Below are 24775 nucleotides of genomic sequence, written 5' to 3'. Positions count from 1 at the left end.
AGGTGGTAAAAAGGAAAAGGGGGAGATACATCTGGAAGAGGGAATAAGAAGAGAACAGCAATAAAAGGAGACTATATTTAGAGCAGTGAGTAAAACAGCCTGGTTGTAATTCAGGGTACACTTAAGAGAACAGTGGAAGATACAGCTAATATTGTGGAGACCCTTGAATTACAGCTCAGCCATGAAAGTCTTGGGTCAAGAAAGTGATGGGACTGGAGCTATGCTTTAGAGAGATTAGTCTGGCAGCAGTGTGAAGCATGAAGTAAAATGGAAGGAAACTTTCAGAGAACTTTCACACCTGAACTACAATCTAAGACTAGAAAGAAGTTGGGGAAAACGCTGCAGAAGTAAAACACCACGGTATAGTAATTCCATGAAATGTCAAGGAAATGAAAGGATTCTGAGACTCTGAATTTTAGAAATGAAGATATCATTAAAAGATATGGGAATAACTAGTGGAAGAAATGTTATTGAGAAAAGATGACAAGTTTATTAGTGGCAGGGACAGGAAAGCTGGGGGAGACCAAAAAGGATAGTTGAAATAGAGATCTGACGTTCAGGAGAAATTTGAGACGAAAGGTATATAGATATATGAGTCATTCGTATAGAAGTGACAGATACAGCAATAAGATCTCTGAGGAAAGAGCTTGTAAAGATAAATAGCATAATGGGACAAATTCCAGAGCCACAGCCCCACGATTCAAATCCCAGTTCTGCCACTTATCCAACGAACAGTTTGGAATAAAACCACAATGCCTTGTACCTGGAATAAGTGGGGAGAAATGGAAAACTGTGTCCCTTGCTTCTGAGATACAGAAAAATCCTAAGATTTTAAAAAGGCAAAGAAACCAGTAACTACCACCAGCAGTCCACATGGTAGAAGATCTAGCCCTTCCACCACAGTACTCATCAGGTTCAATGAGGCAAATGGATGCCACAGATAATAAAAGGAAGGCGGCTTCATATCCAGAATAAATGGGTACTTCAAACAAGATGAAGGGTGAAAAGGGGCAAGGTTATATTAATTGTGCCCAATCCTATATGAGGGGAGATTTAGAGAATACACCTTTAAATGTCATCTAATGAGGAAAGGAAAGCAAGCAAGGTCCCAAAGTTAAGCATGAGCATTAAGTATTAATAAACTGCAGAGAGACTCGTATTTTACTTCTGGGATTATTTTTCTTTCACAAAGAGCTAAAAACTTAGAAAGCAAAGCTCTAAAAACCTTTTACGAGAAAATATAAAGCTATAAGGGGGCAAATGAAATAAGCAGGGTTTTTCCTTTTCTTACTTTTTCTTTTCGAAGGGGTAGTATTTATAAAACTAGCCAGTCACTGATAAGCACAAAATCACTGTAACTGGTAAAATATATATATATATATATATAACTAAAATAGATCTTTTTCAGTCAAGAAGGCTAAGGGTACTATGAAAACTTTTCAACTGCTTCAGAACAAAACACTAAGAGGTGAGGTTCAAATTTTACAGTTAAGGGTATGTATAAGAAGGACATGTTTCAAGAAAAATATCTGAGGTAATTAAAGCCAGCGAAATAAAGGGGAAAAAAAGAGTAATACAACACATTTTTTGCTTCCAATATACTGAATGGCACACAGAGTGATTTTACAGAAATTATTTCTAAAAAACATGCAAAAATCAATTTATTTTATACACTGTGCATAGACACACCCCACCTTTTGACACAATATTTCTCCTTATCCATTCAAGGCTATCTAAATACTTGTCTTTACCCATTCATTCTTCAGGCCTTGCTACAGGATTTGATGAACAGTGACTCACAGATAATGGGACAAAAGGGAGAAAAAAAAATTTTCTGACAGCTGGTTTTCTTAAAGTTCTAACACTAAGTCAGACCCCAAATCCCTTCCCCATAAAATGACTTCCCTTATACATCCCATACATAACCCTAAGAATGCTCTGACGTATTTTCATCTTTATAACTGATTGTGATGTTAAAGTTACTGAAACTCTCTGAACCTTCACAACAAATAAATGCCTATTTCCATGACTCTGATTTTGAATGCCTCTGCTCAATGAAATTTGCAAAAAGAAATTTTAAATGATCTATAAACAACTTTCTATCAAGGTAAATATTCATGTTAAATCTATATTCTATGGCAGGCAAAATTATCAAAGATTAAATGTTTTATTATAAAAATTATGTCTTAGGTCAAATTTATGCAACAGTGGACTTATATTTGCATATGATGCATGCATTCTTTATAACAATATCGGGCTCTCTTGTATGTGTACAGTTCACATAAACCCAGGACTTTCTTACAGGAAAGCAGTGGTAAAATGGAAAAACAAACTAGACTGGAAGTTAGGAGACAAAGCACTACTTTTGTCACTTGTTAGAAGACTTAGAGAAGCTCACTTAACTTTGCTTAACCTCTTATTTTGTAGGGTTAAACTAGATTTAGCCATATTTTATAGCTTCACATCATTGTACTTGTTTTAATAGGTTTTTCTTCCCTTATATACCACAGTGTTTGTCATATCTTTGACTTATTTGATGCAAAGTTCCCTAGACTGCACCTCTGGAAAGACTTAAACTACTTCATAATTCCCTTTTTTTTTTTTTGGCTATGCTGGGTCTTCGTTGCTTCACACGGGCTTTCTCTGGTTGCGGCAAGCAGGGCTACTCTTCGTTGTGGTGCGTGGGCACCTCATTGCAGTGGCTTCTCTTGTTGCAGAGCAAGAGCTCTAGGCACACAGGCTTCAGTAGTCATGGTGCGCGGGCTCAGTAGTTGCAGCACACGGGCTTAGTTGTCCTGCAGCATGTGGGATCTTCCGGACCAGGGATCGAACCCGTGTCCCCTGCATTGGCAGATGGATTCTTAACCACTGGACCACCAGGGAAGTCCCCATAATCCCTTTTTTGATGATGGAGTTTCTGCTTTTGTGACTAAAAGCAAAGCTGGCTGCAAAATGAACACTCTAAGGAAGTGACAATACTAACCTGTTTATAAATCCATGTGTAAAAAGTTAAAATAAAATTGATAGTTTTCCCCAATCATTTCCACTTTCCTCAAGTCCCAGTTGCCATTCCCTATTCCCTAAAAAGGAATGGACTGAGTAGATCTCTAGATTATGGAACAAGAACTATCTTGTTCTCTACTCATTACCTCTAAAGGTCTTTACACTTATCCTCTTTCAATTTCAGATGAAAAGACAATCCTCACTCTTCTTCAAGACTTACATAAAGTCCCGCTATTTTTTTTTTTACCAACTCCTTCTACCCTCATTCAATTATCCTTTCTCCAATATTTTAAATCACTGCCTTAGTAATCTATTCCCTTCTATCTTCAAATATCCAGAGGTCCATCTTTAATGAGAAGATAAACTGCTTGACTTCCATCTTCTAGAACACTTTCTTTTCGCTGCCAAGCATCTTGAACAAGTGCTTAAAATCACTTCTTTTATCTCCTCACCATACCCAACTTAATCCCTATAAATCAAGTTTCTATCCTTCTTTACTACTAAAATAGCACACCTGAAGGTCACCAAAGAACTTCTAAGCTCTAAATCTAATGTTGTTGTGTTTTTTTGTAAATACAATTTTCATGAATCTTCTATGACATGTGATTTCAGCAAGTACCCCATTCTTAAAATATTTTCCTTCCGAAGTTTTCACAACATTCTGTTACCCTGTTCTTCTCTGAACTCTTAATTCTTCCTGTGGTTTCCCTACTCTTTAACACTCTTAATATGAACATTCTCCTAGATTCAATCCTTGGCTGCCCATCTCTCACCCATTTCTCCTGTAGGAAACTGTAATTTGTTTAAACTATAACACAGTAAAAATAATCCCCAAACCTAGCCCATCTGGGAGCTCCAGTGCCACACTTTCAACTGCCTGATGAGCATAACTCAATACTAATGTGATCTCATTGCTAAATTTACTTCCTAAAGCACTCTTTGATCAAATTATTACCTTACTCTAAAACTTTCAATGGCTCACCCTTACCTACCAGATAGCAATCAAAAACAAAAAAGTATCTCCCAAACAGGGTCCATTTTGGTTTCCACAATTTTGTCTACCCTGTTTCCGCTACTTGGAATGCCTTTCTTGGTCCAATTCTTCAGCTAGCTCCCACCCATCAAGGTTCAGTTCAAGTCCTTTACCTTCTTGAAACCATCTCAGACTACTATACTATTATATCCTCTTCTAAAATCCACAGGGATTCTCATCTTAAATAACCATTTTGGCATTTATTATGCATTTTTTGGCATTATACATTAATTTGTCACATGTTGTCTTATGCTCGTTAGGCTTCACCTTCTTCAATGATTCTTTTTTGTCCCCCACAATACTATGCACAGTGTCTTTGCACAGTAGTCAAATATTTGTTGAATACTTGGTATTTACTACAATTAAAATTATAGATAAAGAAAAGTTCAAGTTTCTTGGGACAGGTTTAAGCACCATTTTTAAGCAAAGAAAGAGGGTGTTATATTACAATTTTTTTTGCTTCCTTCAAGAAATATCCTTAATCTGTCATAGCTGTATTACATAAAAACAAGTTATAAAAATAACAGAAGTGATGCTAAGGCAATGAATGTTTCAGTAAGTGAAAAGATGAACACAGCAGTACTTTAGCAATCTGAACATCACGGCAGTTACACTTGCTCCAAAGAGCAAGCGGAAAAAGACCACACAGTAGGCACTGTATTCCTTCAATAATTTCTACCCTTCCTAAACTTTCCTTTAGTCCTCTGCTACCCAGCTTCATTAGAACCATATCCTGCTCAAAGACCTTCGACTCCTCTCTAACCTAATGTTGACTCTGCCTCACAACCACACAGTTCCTCCTGCTTTCTTCGAAGTCTTTTATCCCAATGCCATGTCATGTCAGCTCTGCTCCCTCACCAGCCAACTGCCCTGAGGGTAGCAGATCAGCTCACCCTCTCATCCAATTCCAGGCTTGTTTATTCTCACATCTCCCACCTTTTGATAGCCAAATTTGCCTCCCTGAATAGAGGAATGGGGACCCAAGAATGCTTCTTTAGTCCTCTTGACTCAAAGCCCCTTTTGGAGTTCTCCATTCCTCTCTCCAGGACAACAGATTAGATGCCACACAAAAGGAAGAACAAAGGGATGTGCAGACCAGGATCTCACAAGAGGGCAATCTGACCTGTTACTCCAAGATAGCCAGCTATGAGGCAAGCAGGGTAAGCATCAGCGCCAGGCCACAATGGAAAAGGCTGGTATAATGAACTGGTAGGGGACAGGAAAGGGCACGAGACAGAGTCAGTATTATGTTGGAGGGCAGACAGGGCCCTTGATGAGGGAGAGGTCTGAAAGCTAGGTGATCAAAAGAAAAACGAAGTTAAAAGAAGGGCTGATTGAGGGAACACAGTACTTACCACGATACTTCTTTTGGCTAAACCTTATGTTGCATAACAGCTAATAGAAAAAAATGACATTCTTCATTCGCCGAAGGATAGACAGATGGAGGAGAAAGAGGTAACAGATGTCAAGCCAAATGGAAGGCACCAAAGACTGTAGACGAATAATTTTAATAAAACATAAGGCAATTATATTTGATAGTATCCACTGGTTATGAATCTACTGATGATGATAATCTGGCCCATTTTCAATTTGGATTTTAATTCACAGAAATAACTATAAAAGATATGATTCATGTTTATTTTACAAACCTGTGATTTCAGAAAACTGCTCTAAAGACTGCCTAGAGGGAAGAGGGAATGGGAAGACGTGTGTGGGATTAAGAGACACAAACTACTATGTACAAAATAAATAAGCAACAAGGATACATTGTACAGCACATAATAACTTTAAATGATGTATAATCTATAAAATACTGAATCACGACATTGTACCCCTGAAACCAATATAATGTTGAAAATTAATTACACTTCAATTTAAAAAAAAATGTTGTTAAAAAAAAAGACTGCCTAGAAACAGGAAAGTACGTGGGAGTTTGTAGAGGTTATGCTGGCAACTGTGATCTAACTTCAGCTGTTCCCATTATGATAATTCATAAAGTAAAAATATAAAAAGAAATCATATGCATTTTGAACTATAAAATGTGTCCTAGATTACTACTTCATCATTAATAAACATATATATATTGCATTTCCACTCCTAAGCCATTTGAGGATGAAAAAAAAGTATAAGATATAACTTCCTCAATCTACTTCCAATCTCAATATTCTCAGAATAAATTTAATCACTCTGAAAATTTATGGAAGGTCTACTGGCAGAATACTTCACGCAGATGGCTTTGTAATCTTAACTAAAAGGGATTGGTCAGTGAAGTTTGTCCATTTTGTCATACATTTTTACATTTACTATTTGAAGTTTTACTTTTCTGTGTTACTTAGGGAATAAGAAAATAAATAGATGATATGAACACTGTACTTAGTCCTACATAATATCATTAAGCAAGGAAGTTATGGTCAAAAGAAACAACTTCCAAGAAATTGTCTAGACTGATGTTTTAAAATGTATGCCTTCTAGTTCCTACTGTGGGTTATTTGAAACTATGTTAATGTTATGTTTTTTAAACAAGAAAGTAGATTAATTTGAAATACCACATAGGACACTAAGAACAAATATGAAGATGTGAAACCACACCAAAGCCAGGTGCAAGGGCAGGTGTGGCTAGATAATTTACATTCCCCCCACTCCCACTCTAGAACACAAACAAACTCCATGAGAATGGGAACTCCATTTTTGTTCTTTGCTGTATCTCCAGCACCTAGAACATAAAAAGCACTCTGTAAATACTTGTTAAATGAGTGCTGAAAAAGGACAACCAAGTTGCGTTATGTCCTTCAGGCCATATTTTTTTCTAATCTCCACCTCTTGCATGACTTTATCTTAAAGACAAAATCTAGGTTTTGCAGGAAAAATATCTGTGGTTTTAAAACTTCACTTGAAATTATACACTTTAAAACGGTGAATTTTGTTATGTGTATAGTACTTTGAGAAATAAACTAAAACAGGGAGGAATTTACCACAGGGATTAAAATGGATACACTTATATAATGCCTCCTCCACCTTTCCTAGCTTTTTGTCCCTACATTTTTTAAATAACAAAATATTTGATACATTACAATTTACAACAGTGCCTTCTGTCAATCTTATAATGGATAGAAATTAGCAATGATGGAGGAATAGGCCTAGCAAACATAAGCAACCTGTGCTGTCCTATAGGTAAGATTATTTTACCATTTTCCCTGTCAAGAGCAAGGACCCACTGTAATTTGCCCCCCGCATCATGAAACCTTTTACTTGGCAGAACAGGCCATTGAAACAGTGTTTCTCTGAAGTATCAGCAATGCACAGAGAGAATTATCAAAACTGAGCAAAGTTCTGCTCACATGTAGCAATTTGTTTCTTCCAGAAGAGGGTATGTTCCCTTTTTTCCCCTGAATCTTTTCTGAACACTGCATCATTTTTAAATGCAAAGAATATGTGTCACAGACTTACAGCACGACTTCTAAAACAGTCAAGTCATAATTACCATCTCGACATTTTAGACATGAACTTTACAGCAGAGATCACTCAGGAAAAATTCTCTATATTTTTACATTTTCTCTATATGATCAAGGAAAAACTAAGTTCATAATAGCTAATCAATGTATAACAACAGTCAATCAATTGTGGCATAAACAGGCAAAGGTATCAAAAACAATCTTTTTAAAAAATCTGTATTAAGCCATGGAACCCAACATCATCACACATTTCACCTACACCTTCTGTAATGAGCATAAGTTTTAACAATCCCTCTAAGGTTGCCTTTACTATTGGTGACTCAACCCCAACTAGATGACAGATAACACAGGGAGACAGACTCTTGTGAGCCTCTACAAAACAGTATTCAAAGATTTAACAATTATAATTCAAACTGTTTGCAAATAACACTGAAAGCCTGTAATATATACTAATTTGTTTTTTTGCTGAGGTTGATTTTATGGGAGCAAGTCAAGTAGCTAGTGAGTGAGCTTGGCTGACCTTCCAGTATTCACATCTTAAGGGCAACATTGTTCTCCTACATGTGTATGCTCTCTTTTATTTAGGGTCTAAAGGAGTCATACATTTTTCAGTAGTATTTCACTGCATTTTACAGAGAATTTCAAATGCTATAATTGTATTTGCAATTTTAGAGAGTCACAAAGGTTTTTTTTTGGGAGGGGTGTTTGTTTGTGGCAAGATTTAACTCATCCATGGATCAAGAGTTGACCATACATTTCATGATCTGCTACATTCTTATAATTCAAAGTATATTAAAACTAGGCCTTTATAAAACTAAGTGGGGTCTAAAAATTTTGATTACACAAAATGCAGGGTTACATTATATCCAATTTGCATTATAAAAGACCATGCTATATAAACTTATAAAACTAGTTCTGGGGCTTCCCTGGTGGCGCAGTGGTTGAGAGTCCGCCTGTCGATGCAGGGGACACGGGATCGTGTCCCAGTCTGGGAAGATCCCACATGCCGCAGAGCGGCTGGGCCCGTGAGCAATGGCCACTGAGTCTGCACGTCAAAACAGTGAGAGGCCCGCATACTGCAAAAAAAAAAAAAAAAAAAAAAAAAAAAACTAGTTCTGACAATGTTTATTATATTTTTAAAATTATAATTCTGGCTAATAGTCAAAGCTATAAAGTTTTTCTCCCTCAGGGAAAACTGTAAAACTCAGAAGCACTCATTGAAAAACACCAGAAATACCCTACTATATATAAATTACAGAAAAATCATGAGAGGAATTAAAACAAGAAACAAAAGCACTCTTTTGTTCCTTTTTTTAAAAATATATTGAGCACCTACCAGGAACGAGGCACTCTCCTGAAGATAGAAAGATCAAAGACATTCCCTTCTCTCACAGAACTGATGCTTAAGCAGGGGAGAGAACAATTAAACAATCACTTACAAAGTATGATAAATATGACTGATAGGAGTACACATTGGTGCAAAGAGCTCAGATGAAGGAAAACCAGAGAAGGTCTCCCAAACAAAGTGACATATGTATAGGCTTAGGGTTTAGACCTAAAAACTAAGGTTGGAATTAGCCAGACTTGGGGTGAAGGGGGGAAGTAGGAAAAATGTTCCAGAGAAAAAGACTTGGAGGTGAGAACAAAGATTCAGAATGAAGGGGAGTGGAGGAGAGAGAGAGAGAGATGCAGAGAACCTGAGACAAGATGAAGCTTAAAAAGGTAAAGTAGGAACCAGATCACAAATGATCTGTTAAGATGTGTTGGTTACGGAATGTGGCCTTTATCTTAAGGCAACAGAAAACTAAAGGGTTTTTAGCAGAAAAAAAGGCCATATTAAAATTAGCATATTAGCAAACAATAATATAACTGAAATGAAGAATAAATTAGAAAGAGATGCCATGGGAGGCAGGAAGAGCAGAGTGGCTGCCGTTACAGGTGTCTCGGATTAGAGATGATGGTGGTATGGAGGAGGACTGTGGTAATTAGTATGGAAAGAAACAGACTGGCCAGAGAAAGATTAGAAAGGTTGAACTGACAAGATTGGATGTGGGGACTAGCTAGACTGGGGGAAAGGAAGGGAGAGCAAAGTCAAATATTATTCCTAGATTTCTGGATCTTGCAATCTGAACTTAATATTTCCCTTCTATTGGAAATACCTACAAGGTTCTAAAAACATTACAGTTTCTTTTCAGTTACACACATTGATATAAACAGTGCAAAAAATATTTTAGATTTGGTTCTAGCAAATATGATTTTTATCTCTTGAACCATCTTCCACCTTTTCTACAATAAAGTATTAAAATGAGTCTGTATTCCACACCAAAAGGAAATTTAGTTAATAAAGACAGGTGCTCAGTGCATGGAGAAGACCAGCTTGAAATTAAAAGTTTGCTATCCAAAGTGAACCCTCAGATGAAAAAGTCAAGGACTGACAGTATCCCCAAACCAGAAAGTGTCTCAAAAGTGTTTTCTGTGAACCTGTTATATTACCAAAATAAGCACAGGACTAGCTCTTTCATAAAACCATGACAGGCTTTCTTTTTACAGCAGAATTTGATAGAATTTTGGCAAGCTAAATAAAAAAGATCTATAGAAAAAAAGAGCACCACCCTTTGAAATCCAATGTCAAGAACAAAAAGCACTTGCTTTCAAAACTCACTCATTCATTCAGAAGTTTAGGTGCTCTAAACTTCTGTAAATAGATTAACATTGGCCAAGGAGATTAAGCGCTCTTTAATCTTTCATTTTGTCTCTATAAAACTATAACCAATACTGTGAACATATACCGTCTACTCAGGAACGAAATTTCAAGAGCTACTCATTCCCTTAAACGTTTTACCACCTTATAAACAGAATACCATATTAAGTTTGTATATCAATGTATTTATAATGTATGTATTTATATAGTCATATGGGGGTAACAAATTAGATGGTACACCTTTCTGCCTCTGCAAAAATTGAAAATACTACTTGTATACTCTCGAGGCGATTTTACATATCACAAAATAAGAATTTCCTCACATTGAACGGATTCAACTAATCTATGAAATAAAAATTAGATGCCCCACTACAGGTATCTTAGGACCCCTTTCACCCAACTCCCATGGGTTTCTCCCATGAACTCTTTTATCAGTTATCTAGGGAATCTGTGAGGGATGGGTTATCATTTCATTTGCAAAACAGGAATGTGTTAACTATGAAAAATGAACAAAAACTATGTTTTCTGAACTATCATCATTTTCCCCTTTCAGTCTATGTGGCAGAAGGACCCATTTCTCACGAAAACTAACAGTAAACTTGGCGAATCCTGACTGCTATCAGAGGGACTATCCCCTACTTACACACACACATGTCCACTAACTTCAAGCCTCTGACAAAATGTACTCTCCCCACTCTCTCATATTGGAGGAAAGGAGAACTTTCCTTCTATAGCTATACAAATAAATGTCTTGCTGGCCTTTCTACAGTTTCCTATCGATGGGCATCGCTTCAAACTAGTTTAAGACTCGCGATACATCTTTCACGCCTTAGGTGAGGAAGATGATGCTAATACAATAATTTGCTAAAGATTACAATGCTGACGACTGAATGTGTACTGTCAAACAAAGCGAAGAATTATACTGTAATGTAAGGAAAAAGTCCTCAGGAAAGAACATATCCCTAAAGCCGTAAACGCAAAATTTTAACATAATTAGAAGGCCACGTAGATAATATTAACTCAAAATCTCCCTGACTTCGACAGTTGCTACCAAGTTTTCCCGTGAAATGGAGGTTAGGGATCGGCCTTAAAACGCTCAGAAAGAGAAGAGACTCTCCCAGAACTGAAAGGGGGAAGAGAAACCAGAGAAGAGAAACATGGTGAGGAAAGAGAAAAACCAGCCCTAACGCGCCAAAGGGTCTATTCAACAACAAAAAAGACATTTTTGAACCGATTTACGAGGGGTAACCCGAGCCCAAACCCCCGCAGACCGAGGGTCGAACCGCGGAGTCTGGGGAGGAAGGCACCCGAGCCCAGTGACAATAGGAACCGTTCCTTTCTAGGAGTGGGGGCTCCGAGAAGAGACCGTGCCTCGCCGGGCCGCCTTCCCGTCCGCTCGGGAGAAGCTAGACCCACCTGGAAACCGCCATGGCCGGGCGCCGGCGGTTCGGAGCTCCCCGCGAGCGACGCGCCGCGCTACCGACGCGCTAGTTTCCAGGGAGCGGAGCGGCGCAGGCCCAGGCCACGGAGCAGATAGGAGCGGCCGGTGCAGCGCAGGATGTCCCGGCGCGGGCCCTCGGGCATCTGCCCCGCCGCCTACCAGAGCTCGTCCCTGCCGCGGCCCGGGAGCAGGGGTCTGAGACGTCGTCGGAGGCAGCACTCCTCCGACCCGCACGACTTCAAACCGGGTGCCCCCAACCCCGCTCTTTGCTGACGCAGGCGTCGGCACGCCGGACTGAGCGTCAGCGCGCCGGAAGTGACGCCAGCTCACCGCCAGGGGCTCCGCTCCGCCGCTGAGTAGGAGTATGAGCCCTTACGGCCTGGCGGCGCGCGCCGCCAAAAAAAGCTGTCTTTGCTCATCTAGAGGGGGTCGGTAGTCTTCATACGAGGCGAGAGAGGAGAAATGAGTCCACTTATTTTCTAGGGAAGGAAAAGAAGCGATCTAGCCAAGGTTCTGGGAGTTAAAACCTTTGCTTCTGATTCCTCACTGCCCCGATCCCCATCTCACCAGACTGCTTCTAGAGAAAGCAGAATCCACAGGACCATAGCATGCTCTAGTCCAGGTGGCGATGCCAGTGGGAGGGGTGAAATCCAGAAAGATCTGCAACGGCACTGAAGACACGACTCGAATGTTTGCCATCTATCTGCCATATGTTCTGCCTAGGTATTGGAGGGAAGGTATTCTGTCAACCATTTTGCCATGTTTGATTTCTTAATTGCTTGTGTTGTTGGTACCATGATTTTCTCAACCATATTTGAAAACTCTCAGCCATTTATTTATGTATTTATTTATTTGCTTATGTGGCTGTTCAGTCGCTTAATTTATTAGGCTTTTAAACATTCTTCTGTCACCTAGTGCAGGCCCTTATCACCTTAAACTTGATTTTTATGATAGTAGTCAAAGTAATATTTCTCCAGCTTCAACTGAGTCCATCTTAAAGGCCTCCAGCAGATTAATCTTCATGAAACTCTGCTTTCACCGTGTCACTCCTCTGCTTATAAAACTTATCCATTGGCTTTTTATTATCTGTAGAGGCTTTGCCTCAACCCTGAGTCTTTTTCATCTATAAAATGAGGCTAATGAGAAGTACTATAGAAATAAAATGAGGTCATGTATCTAGAAAAGCTTACAAGAGTTTATAAAGCATAAAGGGAAAGAAACTAACTTAAGAACCTATGTGTTAGGCATTTGGCATGCATTATCTCATATAATTTGTAGGCCAACCCTGTAAAGTAAGTTTTAATCTTCATTTACAGGTGAGAAAACTAAGCTCAGGAAGGTTAAGTAATTTGCCCAAGATCCAAGCTACTAATAATATTTACTGTTCATTCTTAAACAAATATTAATTTGGCCCCTGCTTTATGCCAGACACTGTGCTCAGCACTGTTTTATACTATTAGACAATATCTGATTAAGCTGATGTTCACATGTCTTCATATTTCACAGCCTCCTCCCACCTGCCTTCTCAGTTCATCTAACACCACTGAAACTAACAAGCAGGTACATTTACTGATTGTACACTACATTCATTTATTCAGCCAAAATTAAGTACCTACCACATGCTAAACTCTATACTAGAGATTAGGGCTTCTAAAGAAACCAAAAACAGATAAGGTGCCCACTCTAGTTGAACTTACATTCTAATGGGAGGAAAGAGAGCGAACAGATAAACAAGAAAATATCATGTTTGTATGCTATGGAAAGCAGAATGATGGGATAGAGAGGGTGATTAGAGACCCCAGACTGGGTGATTAGGGGGAAACAAAGAAGGAGCTTAATCTGAGGCCTGAAGGACAAGAGGGAGCCAGCTATGTGAAAACCTGGGGAGCCTTCCAGATAGGGGATACATCTAGTGTAAAAACCTAAGAGAAGCTGGCTATCTTGGGAGACAAGATGGGAGAGGTAGAAAGGGGCCATTGTAAGGTATTTGGATTTTAGTCAAGCAATAGGAAGTCATAGGAGGGTTTTAAACATGTGAGTAAAATGATCTGATATACATTTTAAAAAATCTTACTCTTTAGTATCCAAGAGGTAATTAGATATATAGTTCTAAAGAACATATAGAAGAGAAGAAAAGGCTGGTGTTACAGATTGGTAAGGCATAGTGTAATAATCAAATATATTGAAGTCAGACTGACTTGTTTTTAAATCCTTCCTCACCACACTCAACAGTTGTGTGTCTAGGGAGTTGTATAACCTTTCTAAGCTTCAATTGCTTCTGGGAAATGGGGACAATAATAGCACCTTATAGGGTTGTGGTAAGGATATAATGAATATAAAGCATTTAACCCAGTGACTGAAACTTTAAGCACTCAAAAACATTATTAACTACATTGAGTGTTCTTTTTGTTAACTATGCAACCTTAAGCAAATGACTTACCTTCTATGTCTCAATTTCCTCAGCTATGAAATGGGGATAATATTAGTACTGGTACACAACCCTTATCTGAGACCCTGGCTAGAGATGGTTTTCTGAATTTAGAATTTTTTAGATTTTGAAAGGTAATCCAGTGCATATTATGTCACACCCTAGCAGCTTCTAGGGCAGCACCCCATGGTCAAGTACATTTATAGTTCTGCAGCAAAACATAGGAATAGCCATACTAAGAGGACTAAATAAGAAACTCTAAATAGATGCATGGCAGTTTAGGTCAGGTTTTGCTGCCAGACGCATTTTTTTTAAAGTATCATTCAGACCTTTTTCAATTCCAGAATTGTAAATAATGGATCATGAACCTGTACTTTGTAAAGTTGTTGTAAGGAGCAAATGAGTTGATACATGATACACTTAAGAAATACTAAGTGCTAAATAAATTGTAGCTATTATTTTTTTTTTTAATCACCAGAAAGGTGGCTTCAAAAATCAATGGCAGGACTTCCCTGGTGGTGCAGTGGTTAAGAATCCGCCTGCCAATGCAGGAGACACGGGTTCGAGCCCTGGTCCGGGAAGATCCCACATGCCGTGGAGCAACTAAGCCCGTGCGCCACAACTACTGAACCTGCGCTGTAGAGCCCATGAGCCACAACTACTGAGCCTGCGCTCTAGAGCCCGCGAACCACAACCACTGAGCCTGTGTGCCACAGCTACTGAAGCCTGTGCGCCTACAGCCTGTGCTCCACAACAAGAGAAGCCACCACAATGAGAAGTCCGTGCACTGCAACGAAGAGTAGCCCCTGTTCTCTGCAACTAGAGAAAGCCCGCACACAGCAACAAAGACCCAACACAGACAAAGAAAAAAAAAAAACTATACCCAGTAGGGTGGCTATTTTAAAGCGCACGCGCGCGCGCGCAAGAGAGCAAACAAAAAAAGTAAATAACGGGCTTCTCTGGTGGCACAGTGGTTAAGAATCCACCTGCCAATGCAGGGGACATGGGTTTGAGCCCTGGTCCGGGAAGATCCCACATGCCGTTGAGCAACTAAGCCCATGCGCCACAACTACTAAGCCTGTGCCCTAGAGCCCACGAGCCACAACTACTGATCCCGCGTGCCACAACTACTGAAGCCTATGCACCTAGAGCTCATGCTCCGCAAGGAGAGAAGCCACCTCAATGAGAAGCCTATACAACACAACGATGAGTAGCCCCCACTCGCCACAACTAGAGAAAGCCCATACGCAGCAACGAAGACCCAACGCAGCCAAAAATAAATAAATTATATTTTTAAAAAAGTAAATAACAAGTATTGGCAAGGATCTGGAGAAATTGGGACCCTTGTGCACTGTTGGTTGGAATGTAAAATGGTGCAGCCACTATGGGAAACAGTATGGAGTTTCCTCAAAAAGTTAAAAATAAAATTAGCATATGATCCAGCAATTCCACTTTTGGGTATGTGCCCAAAAGAACTGAAAGCAGTCGCGGAGCAACTAAACCTGTGCGCCACAACTACTGAGCCTGCACTCTAGAGCCCACGAGCCACAACTACTGAGCCCATGTGCCACAACTACTGAAGCCCATGTGCCTAGAGCCCATGCTCCACAACAAGAGAAGCCACCGCAATGAGAAGCCTGCGCACTGCAACAAAGAGTAGCCCCCGCTTCCTGCAACTAGAGAAAGCCTGTGCACAGCAACAAAGACTCAATGCAGCCAAAAATAAAACAATAAATAATAAAAATAAATTAATTATTTAAAAAAACTGAAAGCAGAAACTCAAATATTTATACACACATATTCATAGCAGCATTATTCAAAATAGCCAAAAGGTAGAAGCAACCCAAGTGTTCATCAACCGATGGATGCATAAACAAACTGCACTATACATACAATGGATTATTATTCAGCCTTAAAAAGGAAGGAAAATTTGACACATGCTACAACATAGATGAGACGTGAAGAAGTTATACTAAGTGAAATAAGCTAGTCACAAAAGGACAAATACTGTATGATTCCACTTATATGAGGTAACCAGAGTAGTCCATTCATGGAGACAAAAAGTAGAATGGTGGTTGCCAGGGGGGGAGGAAGGTAGGAATGAGGAATTATTGTTTAATGGGTACAGAGTTTCAGTTTTGGAAGAAGAAAAAAGTTCTGGAGCTGGATGGTGGTGATGGTTGCACAACCATGTGTGAATGTACTTAATGTCACTGAATTGTACACCTAAAATGGTTAAAATGGTAAATTTGGGGGTGGGATGAATTGGGAGATTGGGATTGAAATCTATACACTACTGATACTATGTATAAAATAGATAACTAATGAGAACTTACTGTATAGCCCAGGGAACTCTACTCAGTGCTCTGTGGTGACCTAAATGGGAAGGAAATCCAAAAAAGAGGGGATATGTGTATATGTATAGCTGATTCACTTTGCTGTACAGCAGAAACTAACACAACATTGTAAATCAACTATACTCCAATAAAAGTTAATTTTAAAAACAAAATACAAAAAAGAAAAAAATGGTACAATTTATTTTATGTGTATTTAACCACAACTTATAAAAAGTAACTTCTAGTAAGACGTTACCCCTTTCTGACATGGCATAGCACATCTGTGTGCCCTTATGTTTGTTTTGGGGGCAATGTTTCTGACAGAAAGCATGGTCTCGAATGTCTCCTTTAGTAATTATGACTTTCCAGTAGCAAACTTTTTCACTGTAATTAGTGAAAAATGTCACTAGATGTCACTCTTTAGCTGAAAAACTATTCCAATTTGGTTCAGTAGCCGATAGCTATAAGTAATTCCAGAGCATCAGATAAAAGCCTGTATATAGTGCTTTGCTCATACAAATACGGTTTTCTGGGAAAGAGAATGTTAATGTTTATTAACTTCGTTGGTACTAATTGTTTTTCACTATAAATTGAGTTTGTGTAATTAAGACATAACTAACTTTGTAAGTGATAGTGAAACACAAAGCTGAAATGTAAAGATCATTTATCATTGAAAGTCAGGTGGCTTTACCACTAAATGATGTGTGACATTGGGTAAGTCCTTTAATCTCTCTGATTTCACCAGAGTAGTAGAAACATCCTTTCTTAGGTCAATATACACTACCGTATATTTGCTCTGTGCTAAAACATATTTAAGTACACTCTAATTCTAAAATATTTTGGTTTTTATAGTAGTAATCAAATTGTAACTGTTGAAATACAATACCAATGGGAGTTCAGTAACAGAAAATACTGCCCACAAGAAGACATTAGGAAATATAATGAGACTTCTTGATGTCCTGAGGGAGTATTTTAGGAAAATACTTGTATTAAACAATTATAGTCAGAGGTATAAACTCTTGAAATAAAAAAGATCACATTTACTACTGAGAACAGTTTTTAAAAGATAATGGAATATCCTAAAGTGTAAAAGAAAAATTGCTTTGTTTACCTGTAAAATTCTTAAGATTCAAGAACACATTGATTCTTAAAGATTAACCATTTGAATTGGTAATATTACACTATAATCAAAATAATTTTTTAAACTTCTAATTTTTGTAAGAAGTTTGTAATTGAGTTATAATACCTAAAAACAATCAAAAGACCAAATGCTCACCGCTGGATGAAATGCTGGACATTATAATGCATCAGTAAATGAGGATATTACATTTTTATTAGTAGTAACAGTTATTAGGATTAAGAGTATTAGGATGAGAAAAACTATCAGAAATGGTAGGTAAAAATATAGAACTCAGAATGATATAAAAAATAGAGTGTAAATCGTGCCCAGTTAAGGATATTGACAGTTGTTTTGTTTAATTTCATTATATTTAACTCTTAAAACTTAGATCTTTCTGTTTAACTTTTATATTCACATGATTAAATATGTAAAAGGAGAGGGGGTGTAGTAGCTAAAGGGTACAGATTTGCTTTTTGTGGTGATGAAAGTGTTCTAAGATTAACTGTGGTGATAGTTGCGCGTATGTGTGAATATATAAAAAACCTTTGAATTTTACATTTTAAATGGGTGAATTGTATGGTATATGAACTATATCTCAATAAAAAGTAGGTGAAGGAAGCACTATTCAAGCTTTTTTTCTAATACTGCAAATATAGTTATGAATGCCTATTTTTAAAAGAGCATTGAAAACAAGTGGTTTGGGGGGGAGGGATAAATTAGGAGTATGGGATTAACAGATGCACACTACCATACATAAAATAGATACACAAAGATTTACTGTGGAGCACAGGGAACTATATTTAGTATCTTGTAATAAACCATAATGGAAAAGAATTTTTTAAAAAGGAATATAGATATATCATATATATGTATAACTGAGTTACTTTGGTGTATATCTGAAACTAACACAATACTGTAAATCAACTATAATTCAATTAAAATAAATAAATAAAATTCAAGTAAAATATGTAAAAGGAAAGAAAAGAATGATTTGTTAAAATTCGCGTGATTATTTTAAACACTGGAAGCAAAAAAGATTTATATTTCATGTTACATTGCCACTTCTATCATACATCTGTGTGTCTGTGTGTCCGTGTGTGTGTCCGTGTGTGTGTGTGTGTGTGTGTGGCACGGTGGTGGGAAGTCTCCCAGGGAAAGAGAGAGAGAAGTCTGGGAGGGGCATAGTCGGGGAGGCATGTTCCGTTCCATCGATAACACGTTCATTCACTGGAAGCCGGCTAAAACAGACTAATCCTTCTTGCAGTCATTCCCTCTATCTTAACAAGGCTCCGCCACCTCGCCCAGAACTCGGTAAGTTCAAAGTGCAGTAAAAGTGCGTTTTTCCAAAGAATAATCTGAAATGACATTGTAGATAATTTACTGGAGGGTGGAGAAGGGAGGGGGTGGAGGAAGGGGTGGAGGTGGTAATTATCAGGCATCGCTTTGCTATCATATTTGCAATGGGGAGAAAAACCTCAATGCGCAAATAGTTTCAAAAAGATTAGACAGTAATTGGCTTTTTCCCAGGAAACCTCTTCAGAGGGGCCACTCGCAAACTGCTGCTGCCAACTGAAAACCGAGGCCCAGAAAGTCTGGGGTGGAAGATTGGCAGGTGCCTGTGCTTGGGCCAAGGGCTGCGCCCGACTCAGTCAGTAGCCGTCTCTGCCTCTGTCCCCAGGTCTAAGGGATGCTGCTATCCTGGCCCTGCTACCACTGAAGCGCTCAGGGGTACCTGGAAAGCCGACCTGAGTGCAGACACCACGAGCCATGAGTCCTCTGAGGCTGCGAGCGTCTCTCTCGTTGCTGCTGCTGCTGGGTGGCTACCTCCTCGAGGGCGCCGGGAGAAACCAGGGGGCGGTCGGCAGCGCGGTCGAGTCAGCCCCGGGCCCCGCGGGCGGCTCCTCCGGTCGCTTCGTCAGCCCCGAGCGGCATGCTTGCAGCTGGCATCTCCTGCCGCCCGCCCCAGGGCCCGCGGCGGGCAGCGAGCTGGCGCTGCGCTGCCAGGGCCCGGACGGGGCGCGCCACCGGTGTGCCTACCGCGGGGAGCCGGGGCGCTGCCCGATCTATGCCGCCAGCCGCTCGCACTACTGGAAGCAGGTGCTGGGTGGGCTGCGCAGGAAGCGGCGGCCCTGCCACGACCCCGCGCCGCTCAAGGCCCGCCTGTGCGCGGGCAAGAAGGGCCAGGGCGCGGAGCTGCGCCTGGTGCCCCATGCATCCCCATTCGTCAGCCCTACTGGGGCGGGCTTTCCCCGGGATCCCAAGCTCCGGGCCAGGAGCCGGGGGCAGCCCCGAGAGACCGCGCGCAACCCCACCGTAGGGGCCCCGCCTCCCTCGAACGCGCCGCCCAAAGGGAAGCCCTCTGAGAAGAAGACCAAAGGAGGCAAGAGAAAGGCTGCATGGAACCCAGACGAGGAGCGATCTCTGGGGACCCGGCCCGATCCCGACGAGCTGGACGAGAACACGAAGCTCACGGAGACCTACTGTGCTGAGAAGTGGCATTCCCTCTGCAACTTCTTTGTCAATTTCTGGAATGGCTGAGGGTGCGGGCCTGGGGAGGGAAGGGGAGAGGGAGGGAGGGGATCTGTGCGCAGCCCGGGAGGGGAAGCTAAGGGTATCCTAGGCCACAAGATACTGGATAGAGAGTGGGGAAGAGTCCAGGTTCTAGAATGGGTCTGGGGGGTGGAGGTGGGGCTTGGGATGGGAGTATAAAGGCTATGGAGAGTCTGAGACAGCAGGGAAGTTAAAATTTATGAAGAGTCGACCCTGTTTAAGAGCAGAAGAACTAGTAGAAACAGAAGTAGGCATACCCTAAATGTGTAAAAACTGTAGACTGGGGAGAGAGACGGGTACAGAGAGAGGCTGAAAAAATGAGTGGGAAAAATTGACTAAAATGATGTGACTCTCGTGTGGGAAGCAGGATACAATGTACACTGTTTAACGCATTTCTATTAAAATATACTCATGAGCAGCTGATAACCTGAGCCAGGTTGAATTTTCAGTGCCATCTCACCTACTCAGCTGACAAGATTACCAACTTTTTTTCTCTTTAGGAATTAGTATGAACTTGGGTGCTCTCTCCTGTCATAGATGATCCCTATAGGGGATCAATGGATCTGAAGCCATTCAGAGCTCAAAACTGACTCCAGTGAAAAGGTTTTCAGCATGATTGCCTTTGAATTCTTTTAGAAGTGCTGCTTTTAAACAGAGTGATGCCTAGTGTTCTGAAACTGTCCTATTAACCTTCCAAATTCAGAAGTGAATTATGAGTTGAGTGCTCCAGTAGGTTTTAAAAAACAATTCTCTTTGTATTTGATCGTATTTTTTAAAAAAGCTAAAATGTAAGTACATATCTCAGAGTCATTTGGACCATTATGGAAGTCATCTCTCTGTCTCATGTAATTAATTGTTAACATATTTCATTTTAAATAAGATGAAATGATAGACTTTGCATGTGTTAGGTGCTCAATAAAAACTGTACGGCTAGATTTAAAGAACTGGCAGGACAATGGAAATTTTGACTGCATTTGATCTAGTTCTGAGTATACCTTGAAGTTAGTTCCTAAAAACATCTTGAATTGTTGGGGAAAGACAAGAACAAGTCTGCATAAGGGAAAAATCACAAACTGACAAACCCTGGGTCCTATCATTGCTCTGTTTGGCCTGCATGCAGTTCTCTCATTTTTCCACTCTTCCTCCCTCCCTCCCAATTGGGATTTGTTGCTAGCATTTAAAAATTAGATAATTTCATATAAAAAGCCAGATTTCTGAATTCTCTTGTAAAATTAGATCTAATGACATTGGACACATCTTTCCACATTGCAACAACTGGCTGATGCTGAATATTGGCTGACCTCTTTAGAGTAGATATATTTTCTTGGGTTTTCCCACTGCTGCTGCACATCTTATAAATTGACTTTATTCATTTATATTACAGGGCTGAACCCATGAGACATTTAAGCCACCACCAGATATAAGTGTTTTTGGCTGACCTTCTGTTTTTCTCACCTCCTCTCCTTTAAAATAATGGTAAATGCAACAATCTTACAGATACTGAAGATCTCCTGAACTTTTTCCTCCTTGACCAGCCCCTAGAAAATGTAAACTATCTGTTACCTATTCTGTACATTCTTCACACAATTGGCAAAACATTCAGATTGACCATAGTTTCATGCCACGTTTATGAATCACATTCTGAGTAACATTGACCATTAGATAAAATTCATCTTGGCCAAGGAAAGGAAGCTCAGAGTAGCTTGAGACCACCCCCTAAAGATAGGATTGCAAGGTTTGAGGGATCTTAATTCCCCGACCAGGGAACGAACTTGGCCCCCCTGCAGTAGACTGCCAGGGAATTATCCAAAGGGATTCAGTCTTACAGGGCACTTACACAAAATGGTGATCAGAAACTCTCCATCTCAGCTGGGAGCCACATAAAAAGAAATAAGCAAGAAATGTGTAGTTGTAGAAGGGAGAATTATCTGATGAGGAGAACAAAATACAGTGCTCGTATCCCTGACGCGTAAGCAAGAGGGTATGTGTGATGTCCTTCGATGACAGCGACTTGAAAGGAGATGAGAATGTTTCTGGTCTTGGAGGCTTGGGGACCACAGCTGCCCTCCCAGCTCCATGGTTTTCTTACAACTTCAAAGAGCATCTCTCCTTACTTCCTGCCCGAGGCTTACAGCTGCAGAGCTTTGATGAACTTACCCCAAGTTTGTCCCTCCTGTGACCTCTGGCTCACCACATTCAAACTCTTCCCCATTTCAATTTTTAAAAGCAGGCATAAAAGCAGACCAAAGCCTTCCTTTCCCTTTTGTAAAGCAAGACAGCTGCTTCAGCCATATTAAAATTATTAGGTGGTCATTATATACAGACAACAGCAGTTAGAAAAAGATAATGTAAGGTGCCATTAATAATAGCAATCCAATTCAATAAACTCAATAAAAATATACAAGAGCTATGTGAAGAACACAGAAATACTTCTGAGGGCAGAACAGAAAGACTTGAGTAAATGAAAACGTGTGGATTATGATTATGATTATGATTAAAGAAGCCTTAACATTTAAAAATGTCAATCTGTAAATAATCTATACATTTAAACATGATAACAACAGACTACCAAAAGGATTTTTTGGTGCGAGAATTGGGCAAACTGATTCTAAAATTCCAAAGGAAAACCAAAACGAATTTGGGGACTGGAGGGGTGCAGGGTTGTATGTTTCAGAGAGAGAGAAAAAAAGGATGCTTTCATTGAGGTTAAGGGTACAATTTGAAATGGTTAAATACAGAATCTCCCCAAGGACTGCTGGCAGCACAGTGCAAAACAATGTAAATGATGTGAGTGGACTGTTTCTAGGTAACCACAGGGACTCTCCATAGAAGGCCAGAAGCTTCCAACCAGCGCTTCGGTTGACTGTTGCCGCCTCTGAGCTGGGTGGTCATGTGATCGTGGCGGGGCTGAGGACCCTAAACCTTTGATCCATATGTTCTTTTGTTCCCAGGCATAACGATCACAATGAGAACGATTCTTCTCCAAATCGAGACAGGGAGAGGGCCCTTATGCATTGATTTTAAGATGTGGGGAGAGAGGTGAAGGGAAGATGGCCAGTGTGGGATCCCCAGGAGGGTGAGATGTCACAGTTTATGTTTAATCATGTGTTAGTATTCCTTGGGAGTGCCACAGGATGAAATGTTTGCCAGCATTTAGAGGTAGCTCTTTACCTTCTCTCTTTTCTCCCTTCCTATTATTACTTAAGGCTTGGGAGGGCTCTCGATTAAATTTTAAAAAAGCAAAGCAAAAGAACACACTACACAACAGAACACACACACACCATACACACACATACACACACACACACACAGAGGATTGGAGTATTTTGAAAACTTACTGCCTGCAGTATGCCCAGAGGAAAGAAGTTGATTAGGACAGTCACGTCTTTCATTCCTTAGCTCACACCAGCAGTCTCCACCATGTGGGTATGCAACCAGCTTCTCAGATGGGTTTGGATGTTCCTGCAAAACCCTGTTAAAATCCACAACATAAACCCTCAGGAAAATCTGGAGGGTGAAATCACTTTGAGTAACTGTGAATGGCTGGCACCTACACTGTTACAAAAACTTTGAGTCACCGAGAATGAAGAACCTCAGTGTAAGAGGACAGCACGTATGCCTAGAAGCAGGTGGGCTGCCTTAGGAAGGCTGGGGGCAGATTGAGGGCTGGAGAGCTCAAGTTATTTGCAGGAGGGATAATTAGCCTCATGAGACCAGCTGGTAGGATGTAAGAGGGGATGGGCCAGAAGGGGCCTCGACTGAGCCCCTTTGACTGCAGCCTCGAAATTTGGCTACTGTTTAATGGTAAATTTGTTCAAAATAGTAGAGGAGGCCTTCTCTTTTAACAGTCATGAAGTTTCATTTGCCGTTAAAAAATAATAATAACTATTGTTTAATGTCAATGATCTTCTTGAATTTTGAAAATAACTTAGAAAACCATTTAGACATGACTGGTGTGTTATTTTGGTAACGAATGCAGTTTCACAAAATTCTATATCAATAACATAAAAGTCCCTTTGTTTACGATTCTGTTGTTTATCTCAAAGTTTGCCATTAGATCCTAATTGAAATTCATAGACTTCCTGGTCCTTGTTAAATATTGAAAGTGAGAGCTCAGATCTAAGAGTGAGAAGGGTTAATGAGCTTGTGAACTTGTGTTGGTGGCCTGTTCCCAAATCTGAACTCCGCATGTGTTGGGGAATAATGGCTGCTTATTAACCTCCCAGGCGGAACAGCTGGTGGGGATCAAAGGCACACTGCACTACATGGTGTTGCTCAAACTGACTTCCCACCTAACCCCCAGGAAACGTGCCAGGTCCCCAGGGAGGGGTGGGTTGCACTAAACCCAGGAGCACATTGAAAGAAGGTCTGTCCCACTAGAGTCTCTCTGGAAATGTACCAGGGGACCCCTTGGGAGTAAGGGATTGATTCTCAGAGCTATAGAAATAGGGGTGGGAATACTACGATTATTTAGGCAGAGACATCACTCCAAGTCGCATTTCCCTCTTTAGGTCCTCCTCCAATATTTGCAGGGCCTGTGGCAAGAGTTCCAGTGGAGGGAAGTCCACATACAGTATGTCTAAATATTAAATAATAGTAACGCAAGCTAATGAATATAGTCTATCCTCCTATCTTGGCTATACCTTTGAACAACAGAATTTTAAATATATACTATGAAAACTATAATTTTTATACGATTGAAAGTGGTAAA

At 40.1% G+C, this 24775-nt stretch overlaps 2 protein-coding genes across 3 annotated transcripts in view; one reads left to right on the top strand and one right to left on the bottom strand.

Moving 5' to 3' along the window:
• The window catches only part of BTAF1 (B-TFIID TATA-box binding protein associated factor 1), a 94740-nt gene extending 82820 nt beyond the window's left edge, over positions 1-11920 (bottom strand). Inside the window, exon 1 of one of the 2 annotated variants that reach the window (XM_027112034.1) lies at positions 11606-11920. In XM_027112034.1, coding sequence (XP_026967835.1) covers positions 11606-11619 — 14 coding nt within the window. In that variant the 5' untranslated portion in view covers positions 11620-11920. The remainder of the gene's footprint in view (positions 1-11605) is intronic. The other variant, XM_027112035.1, reaches the window with a different exon arrangement.
• Positions 11921-19281: 7361 nt separating this feature from the next.
• Positions 19282-20052, top strand: FGFBP3 (fibroblast growth factor binding protein 3). Its single transcript, XM_027113099.1, has one exon. It carries the CDS (start codon positions 19282-19284, stop codon positions 20050-20052), a length of 771 nt encoding a protein of 256 aa, XP_026968900.1.
• Positions 20053-24775: the final 4723 nt, after the last annotated feature.

This window comes from Aethalodelphis obliquidens, unplaced genomic scaffold, assembly GCF_003676395.1.
Source record: "Aethalodelphis obliquidens isolate GAN/ISIS:26980383/991018 unplaced genomic scaffold, ASM367639v1 scaffold11, whole genome shotgun sequence".
Classification (NCBI taxonomy): domain Eukaryota; kingdom Metazoa; phylum Chordata; class Mammalia; order Artiodactyla; family Delphinidae; genus Aethalodelphis; species Aethalodelphis obliquidens.
The sequence above is the reverse complement of the archived record's forward strand: the minus strand, read 5'-3'. Positions and strand labels throughout refer to the sequence as shown.